At 39.7% G+C, this 8,855-nt stretch overlaps 1 protein-coding gene across 2 annotated transcripts; it reads right to left on the bottom strand.

Annotated features, from left to right (window-relative positions):
- Positions 1-2,445: 2,445 nt before the first annotated feature.
- Positions 2,446-8,253, bottom strand: LOC133490099 (coiled-coil domain-containing protein 74B-like). Of its 2 annotated transcripts, none has more exons than XM_061799715.1 (7): positions 7,336-8,253; positions 5,803-5,850; positions 5,526-5,598; positions 5,093-5,288; positions 4,917-5,017; positions 4,785-4,835; positions 2,446-3,121 (listed from the first exon to the last, which is right to left on the bottom strand). In XM_061799715.1, the coding sequence occupies exons 1-7, from the start codon at positions 7,625-7,627 to the stop codon at positions 3,010-3,012; spliced, it is 873 nt and encodes a 290-aa protein (XP_061655699.1). In that variant the 5' UTR covers positions 7,628-8,253; the 3' UTR covers positions 2,446-3,009. The 2 variants fall into 2 exon arrangements, with proteins under 2 accessions (XP_061655699.1, XP_061655698.1); XM_061799714.1 differs by having other exon boundaries at positions 5,093-5,291; positions 7,336-8,251.
- Between the last annotated feature and the right edge of the window lie 602 nt (positions 8,254-8,855).

Raw genomic sequence — 8,855 nt, 5'->3', positions numbered from 1 at the left:
CGCTCTCCATGTAACATAGAGCAATGTAATGGGCAAGACCCTGTTAAGTGAATTCAGATATGAGTTTCTAATCTAAATGCATTACATGCAGGGGCGCAGAGTTGTAGAGCGCATAACTTTTACATTTGTCCTGTAGACAGAATCTCCCAGCTGAGCTGTGAATTTGTGTAGCTCCTCCAGAGTGAGCCTAGGTCTCTTGGCTGCTTCTGTGTCAGTTTAGGTGGACGGCCATGTCTCGGTAGGTTTGCAGTTATGTCATACTTTTTCAAAACCGTATCATTTTCGTTTCACTTCACATTTATGTGCAACTTTGTGTTGGCCTACCACATAAAATCTCAACAAAATACATTCAAGTTTGTGATTGTAGAGTCACAAAATGTGAACAAGTTCAAGGGGTATGAATACTTTTTCAAGGAACCATATAAATCTTGAAAGTTCAGTTTCAGTCTGATTTGCTGATAAAAAAAAAATTCCTCTAATGCCATGTAAATGTATTAAGAATAATAATGGCTCACCTATAATATCAAATACCACTATTGTACTTACAAGTCCTCTGGGGCATATTTGCATGGTATCCAGGGATTGTTAGATTCTCTCTGATGTATTACTATATTTCACAGCATTCACTATTTCTATTTTCCTTCCAATTCTATTTGAGGCAATAGTTTGCTGCATTACATATTGCTGTTCGGAATTCAATGAAAAGGCAACAAGTTCACGTGTAGCAAAAATAAAGAATAAAATTTATATTCAACAAAAAGCTGGTGGGCATTGGGCATAAAGCTGTGAAATCCTAGCAAATCTGCAACCTAAAATGCTGAAAGGAAGCATTTATGCAGATGGGTGTTTATAAAGGAACCTCAATAAATAGAAACAGCAATGAAAAGAAAACATTAGGTAACAGTGAGTTTGCGTGCAAGCCATCCAACTTAAGCGATGCAAAAAAAAGAAAACACGGTTCCTCTGGTTTCAGTCATCATTTCCCTTGTGGCTGCACCTGCCATAGGGCAGCCCTCAGCACTGCAACACTATGTGCATGTTAATAGACCTGCACTGAATGGCTGTCTGCTAAGGCCACATTGATGATACTAACTCAGTGGAACAGAAGAAAAATATGGGATGACAAAAACATTTATGGAGACGTAAAACATTGCATTAAGCAAAGCAAATGTATTTATATAGCACATTTCATACACAAGGTAACTAACTCAATGTGTTTTACATGATTAAAAGCATTAACTCAAATGACTAAATGGGGGGACATGAGAACACTTGAGTAAAACTTTGGTCACTACAAAGAGTTAATAAAGTGGTTTCTCTATGCGGATGTTCTTCAGAAATACCAGGTTTCTGTGGTATTTCCCCCACTGATGAAGCTAAGATATGAGCAAGTGGAAAGGCCGAAATTGCTATCAAAATAACTTAGTATTCCAGTGTCATAATTTCCATTTTTTTGTTCTCAAGTGGCAGAATTCGGATATGCGTGGAAAAAATAAATGCAATCAGGTATCTTCAGATCTGAATCAGACCTCTTCCAAATTTGGATAAATACGTATCGTCTATCAGCCGAGTGCAATGTAAATACACCGATTGATGACGTACCCGCACCTGCGTCAGCCCTAACAAATAAACATGAAAAAAACTGCGGTAAATCAAAACTACAACAAAAGCATATACAATTAAATATGGCCTAAATATGCTGCATAAAGGTGTTTCCGTCAGGAAATAAGTAAGTACGTAATGCAGAGGTCACCCTTATTTAAAAATAAATGAGGGGAAGAGTTGGGCCAGGCCAACTAAACACTAATATCCAATACTTGTATTACACTATCTGAATAATATTGTTTACTATTGTGTTGTGACCGCCCAGTGTTAAGACTTGTGGAGTTACTCTTAGGTCATTGAATTGATCGCAACTGTTTCTGGTTGTCTTAGAAAACATTTTGTCTTATCTGAGCAGGCTTCATCAGTTCATGCACATAGACTACATGGGACAGCTGTAGCCTGAGTGTTAGTGTGGAAAACCCAACTATCTATCTCCCACGTTGGAGGCACGCCCCAAAACGCCACATGATGAAGCCTGCTTTTGGATGAGGCGAAAAGTCTTCTAAGACAACCAGAACAGTCTAGTTGTGATCGATTCACTGTCCTGAGAATGAGAATATTCACAGGCTTGTGCTTGGTTATTGTTGCTTGCAGGTCGTTTCATATGTTCAGTCCATGTGAACACAGCCAATTTGGATTTGTGTCACATGAAATGTACATGGAACTAGACGGTCCAAAAAAATTGAGCGGCATTAAGTCGGATTTGGGCACTTGGGCCTGCAGAGTAAATCCAGGCTTTGAAGCACACTATCATAATTGTGAACGTTCGTTGAATGTCGACTTCCACAGGTTTCATGTAGTAAACTAAGTATGTTTAGCTAAAATAAGACTGTACAAAAGTCCAACAAACACAACTTTAATAAAAACATACTTCACAAGTTCTGCCATATAGATGGATTTGGGACAGTACTTGTGGTAAAACAGGAGGGGTACACTATCTGGACAGAAGTATTGGGACACCTGGCATGAAGTGGTGGAAGAAATAGGAGTTGGCTCCACTCTTCTGGGAAGACTTTCTCCAAGAATTTGGTGTGTATCTGGGAATTTTTGTCCATTTATTCAGAAGAACATTTGAGCCCTCACCAGTGTTGGATTAGGTGTCCTGAGGTCTGGGGCTGAAGTCAGTCAGTTTCTCTCAAGACAACTTGTCAGAAAATTGTACAACAGTAGAACTAAGATGGCCAGCCCAATCCGTAACTGATTAACTGTTTGACGTCCCAACACTTTTGTCCATGAATCCAATCCTTTGGGACATCGTAACACTGCAAAGCATAAATACCTGACTCAGTCTCCTACTTGAAACTTATTCCAGAGTATATTCAGTCATTTGTGACTTAGCTTTTCCAGTGAAACAAAAAAGGACTGTGGCTGTCCTGAAGGTGGTTGGTACTAATCTGTATCTTCTCACCGCACCGTACCCTTGACATGGCCTCTGTGCACAGCACGACCTCTTCTCTGACGCTCTGCCACAGAGGAGCTGACGCTCTGCGTGAGCGCTGGCAGGGTCACACCGGTCCTGGCAGTAGAAAATGCATGTGGATTCATCAACATTATGTCATGAAAAATATCTGTTGTGTGATCTACACAGAGTGTTTCGGTTGCACGAGTTAAGAAATAATTCACTCAAATTTAGGTACTGTATTTAATAAATGAAAAGCATGTTTGTCCTTTCACTAGAGTGCTATAAATCCTTAAACTCTAATCAGTGTGAATATTTTAAAAAACAACATTTTTAGACTTTGTGGAACTTAATATAGCCTGGTAGACTAATGGTTAGCACGTCTGTCAGTTGAAATCTCGGCTCTGGCCATGCGGTGTTAGTTTGCATGTTTTCCGTGTCATTGTGTTGGTTTTCTTCAAGTAATCCAGCATGCTACCACATTCTAAAAACATGTTTCTCAGGTTAATTAACTTGTCCACAGGTGTGTCTATGAATGGGCTTAAGTGCGCTTGCACTTTAAGACGATCAAACATGTAAATATCAAACAAATATAATCAAGTAAATCAGTTTTTGAATGGTTATTTTATTAAGGAAAATAAACTATTCAAAGCTACCTGGCCCTGTTAAAGTGAGGAAACGATACAAGAAGAAGGGGGCAAATGCGTTTTCACGGCACTGTATGAGCAAAGCAGTTGCTGCTTCTTTTCTAGGCTTCTGGTTGACTAAAATAGTGCCTGACGGTCTACAAATGCATTTTAATGTCCAGAGATATTTTTAAACACCAGAGTGGGTGGATTTTCTTTCATCCCTGAATCGGAAAAGGTACAGTAGAACCTTTTAGGTCAAATACAGACCAGTGACATGCAACAATAGTGTAATCTGTTCTAAGGTTCAAAATGTTAACACTCGTAGAAGTGGGAAGAAAAAAAGAAAATAAACAAATCAGCTAACCAGAATAGTTACCAGACCTAAGAGACTTATAGTAACTGTAATGTCAAAGGTGTGATTTAAAAAAATAAGCTAACTACTGTAAAATAAAAAATAAAATAAAAAACTGCAACAACAATCACACAAAAAACCTGTTCCATAGTATAGTTAATGCCTTGGATTTTTTGTTTGTTTGTTTTGGAACCTTCTCCTGACTGATACTTTTGGAAAATTAGATCCGTCTAATGCTGTGGAGGTTCTCTGCAGACCATGGCTTGTGCTGTAAAATGAGACTCCAAAATCCTACAACATCTGAATTTTATTTGGGGTTAATCAAAGGCACTATAAATGGTGGCAGGTGTGTGCTGACTCAGCATATAAAATAAATTTGATTGCGATTGGTTAATAATCCCCCAGTTATAAGAGGATCAGCACACTTGTGTACCCACATTATGTTAGTTCCTTTTTCCCGCTCTCAAAAAGATGTATTTTTCAACTGAATTGTACAGGTTATAGGTCACATTAATGGTGGATTCCCCCCCCAACACTATAACTACTGTTACAACTTGGTGGCAGGAGGCTGGATCTCACTTGGTACCCACAAACGTAATTTTGGTTGTGAACCAGTGCTGTTGCGATGCCATTCACTTGCATTTCAGCATTTGGAATAGCAGCCAAACTAGTTGCAGACTGTCAGCAACTAATTAAAACTAGCTGCAGAACCACACACAGTGCATGATCACTTCATGAATAATCAACTTATTTTGTTGTAAAACATGACACACAGGGAGGTCGGGAGACAATTACATACATTTTTCCTGTTTGCAGATCCAGTTTAGGAAATGTGTTGTCAGAGGATTTGCTGAAAAACAGAAACCTCCTTAAAAAAATATACTTGCAATTTCAATGTGACGGATAACAGGAAGGTTATCCGATACTTTACCAGATATCATCCACAAGGAAGGCTTTGGTGAGATTGTAGTTTTCTGGTGTGATTCTCTTGTTGAGCACAATATCACTCAGCAACTCCTTGTAGCGTACAATCTAGAAGATACGGACGTGTTTGGTGTGACTTAGGACACACAATGGATGGCAAACGCTTCGGACTATGACACTCACTTCCTGAGACTGTAAACTGTTGGTATTGTACAGTTGGCGGATGATAAGCTCACACTCCCGCAACGTGGACGCACGTGGTGGATGAGACAGACCGTTGTGGACTTGTAGAGGCTGCTGTGAGTTGACGAGCCCGCCCAACTGCTCTGACCTGCGATTTGGCCTGAAGGGTCCAAGACTCTCGACACAGTCTCCCATGCTTCTAACCCATAAGACAGACATAACATTCTCATGTTAGTTCACATGAATGTATACCACCAAAGAGAGAAAATGTCTTAATAAAACAAGTTGTTCTAATTTCAAAACATTTTTCTCATTGGGGGAAAAAAAGTAAAGAATTTGTAACATTTGTAAAAAAAACCTAATAAAATAAGTACAATTAAACATAGCTATATTACTATTGTTTTGCTGAAATTGAACTTGGGCAGATATTCACCTTAGCATTTGGTTCTGTGGGGGTTCTCTCCCCCGAACAGCAGGTCCAACACCCACTTGGGTATGTTTCAGAACTAGAACAGAGTGGAGGAGTGGTTATTATGTAAATGAGCCGGTCTGCTATGTAATAGTAGGGCAAAAATGGCTCGCCCAGACACATTTACAGAAATAATCTTATGGCAAAAAATTTACTTGGGTGTTTAATTTCACACAGGACCAAACCACAAAAAATTAACACTGTGACATGCATGTTTCCATATTTGCTGGGTAAATCTTACCTTTCCTACTTAGCTTGGGAGCGTCCATAATCATCTTATACTTCAACTCTGCAACATTCAAATAAAAAGAGATCAAGGTCCATTACGGGAAAACACATCGTTTAGTAAAGTGACACCAGCCTGATGTCCACCTCCAAGAGAAAAACCACTTACCTTCCATTTAACTCAGTTAAATCTGTGGCGTTGCTATGCGACCAACATACTGAGATTGCATTTTTTCCCCCCACCATATTATCAGAATAGCCTTTATTGGCATTGTAATGCACAACAAAATTGGAGAGAGCAGAGGTGGCAAAAGTACTAACACTGTGTACCTAAGTAGTGTAAAAAAAAAAAAAGATTTAAAAATAGAAGTACTGATTAAATTGTTGTACTTAAGTAACAGTATTTAAAGAACCTGAAAAGTGAATTCAGAAATTTGTTTCTAAATAGATGATACATGTTTGAAGATAATTTCTGAAAACGTGGGAAGACTAAGAACTATGTAGTACGGAATTGTGAAGATATACTGTTAATCTTTTTTTTTTCCCCCCACCAATTCTGTGTTCCTGACTTTTTTGGTCATGCCTAAATTGGCACCACGTCTGTGAGCACTTTTGAGTCCGGCATGAGTCACCCCTGCCCCATTATTTAAGAACTTTGTTCACAGCAAAGGTGATCCGGTCCAATTGCCACATGCAGTTAGTTAGCTAGCTAACTAATCCTATATCCCAAAAATGCATCTTCCACTCACATAGTCCTGCTAGCGTGGCCAGTTTACTGTAGAGCGCCTCATTGTCGGCGTGGCTGCTTTAGAGCGCCTTGTTATCGATTGTGTGTGCACGCTTGCCACGGAGAGAAGGCGAAAGAGCACAGTAAATTATTTTAAATATATATATATATATATATATATATATATTTTTTTTTTGGTTTGTTTTTATTATTATTTTTTTTTTTTCCTCCAAAGTCTGACGTTGCAGCTGTCTTGTGGACAGCAGCTTCTCACTGACATGGCCACTTTACAGAGAGCACCTCTTTGTCACAGCAGGGTTGTTAACAACACTATTCTCTGTGGTGTGTCGAATTTAGAAGACATAATTAGTTTCACATGACAAAGAATTTATATATAAAATGAAAAAAATACTTTTTACTGTCAGTTATACACAAAGAAGTAAAAAGTTAAATATATTTATATATATATATATATATATATATATAAATATCCATCCATCCATTTTCTGAGCCGCTTCTCCTCACTAGGGTCGCGGGCGTGCTGGAGCCTATCCCAGCTGTCATCGGGCAGGAGGCGGGGTACACCCTGAACTGGTTGCCAGCCAATCGCAGGGCACATAGGAACAAACGACCATTCGCACTAACAGTCATGCCTACGGGCAATTTAGAGTCTCCAATTCATGCATGTTTTTGGGATGTGGGAGGAAACCGGAGTACGTGCCGCCTATATATATATATATATATATATATATATATATATATATATATATATATATATATATATATATATACATTTACTGCAAGAGCTCGATAACCGCTCACCTTTGTTCTCCCTTCTGAGTAAGTCCACTTCTTGGTGAAGTTTCTGCAGAGTTTCTTTGTGTTGGTACTGCAGGAACTCGATGTTCCTCTGTAGTGAGGCGACGCGGGTGTCCGCGTCGACGTGACCCGACCCCGTCGTCGCCCTCGGCACCTCTCGGTCCCCCGCGGGGAGGACAGGCAGCGGCTGCAGTCGGTTCGCCGGTAAACGTCGAGGCGAGCACGGCACCCCGAGACGCCCAACTCGGCTCCACTGTGGCAGGTGGCGCACCGGCGGGAGGTTACTGCCGGACATCGCCGTGCTTCATCCAGTTAGCTGAGTTTAGCTAAGCCCTCGTCGTTAGCAAAGCCGCGACAACTTGGTCAAAGTAGCAACGTTAGTGTCTGTGCCAACATTGTCACGACACACAAAAATGCCCTAATTACAATACATGCTCGTCCACAAAACAGCAATAAAGGGCAAACGCTTCAGTGCAATAGTAATCAGCGAATTTCCACTACCCTCTGGTCAGACGCCAGTTACTATGGCGACAGTCCGGCTCTTTTGACGCCACGTTCCGGTTACCTCGGATTCACGAAGACTCCCCTTGCTCTCGTCAGCAAAGAACCGACGTGTGGCTAACGACACAAAGATAAAATACATAAGGTTGCGCGTTATTTTATACATACAAACACGACAGCAACACGTCCGCAGGTACTAGGGATATATTGGACACCTCAGTTATTTTGCGACGCTCATATTTGGACTTGTTAAGAATAATTAAAAATACGAATGCCTGTTTTGTTCAATCAGAAATCATGTAAATTTATCTCAGAAGTTGTGGATTAATTGTGTCCAATTTTACGCGCCACAATTTGAGATTTAAGATACTTTTCCCAGCGCAAATGAGAAATTCTGACTTTTTGGAGAAGTTCAACGCAACTCTGCATTTTGCATGCCCATACACATGACCTCGGGAACTCGTTGACAAGCACCAATCAAGGGAGGAGAAACGTGCCATCAGAAAATTCTAATTGGTACAGACTGGTAGGGGCGGTGCTAATGTTTAGTTCGTAAAATAGTGTACTACTATTACTACTATTGCTGTGCCCATAATGAAGACATATATCGAGTCAATGGAGGTAAATAAATTGAAAAGGTAATTTAATAAATGGATGATTTCATAAAATAATTCACAATGCATTACTAATGTCTTAATGTAAAAAATGTTGGACTAAATCTTAAAACGTTAATCTCAAACTTTCCCAGGTTCTCAAAGTTCCCCACCAAGTTATGAATGACAACGTGTAGGGACCTGTTCATACTTTGCATATCAATTAAATGAACAAAATGAATATTACATTTTGAGGGCGGAGGGGAAACCTTAAAACTGAGTTTTAGGTCTGTAACAATGGTGAATAAATGAAGTATGAAAAAATAGTCCTTTATCTCATTTTAGCAGGTTTAATTGGTTCCGAAGAGGAAGGCCTGTCTGTCTCTGCCACTCTTAATATTCATAATCTAACAGAGACTGATGTGGGAA

The sequence above is a fragment of the Phyllopteryx taeniolatus genome, chromosome 15, assembly GCF_024500385.1.
Source record: "Phyllopteryx taeniolatus isolate TA_2022b chromosome 15, UOR_Ptae_1.2, whole genome shotgun sequence".
Lineage (NCBI taxonomy): Eukaryota > Metazoa > Chordata > Actinopteri > Syngnathiformes > Syngnathidae > Phyllopteryx > Phyllopteryx taeniolatus.
Note: the sequence above shows the minus strand (reverse complement) of the source record. Positions and strands in the feature narration are given on the sequence as shown.

Excerpts from the sequence above, each read along its gene's own strand:
- LOC133490099 (XM_061799714.1), bottom strand. The coding sequence starts at position 7,627 with ATGTCCGGCAGTAACCTCCCGCCGGTGCGCCACCTGCCACAGTGGAGC. Across the intron at positions 5,599-5,802 it reads TCCCAAGCTAAGTAGGAAAG|TTCTGAAACATACCCAAGTG; the intron begins GTAAGATTTACC and ends ACTCTGTTCTAG. Across the intron at positions 3,122-4,784 it reads GATCTGCAAACAGGAAAAAT|GACCGGTGTGACCCTGCCAG; the intron begins GTATGTAATTGT and ends TTCTACTGCCAG.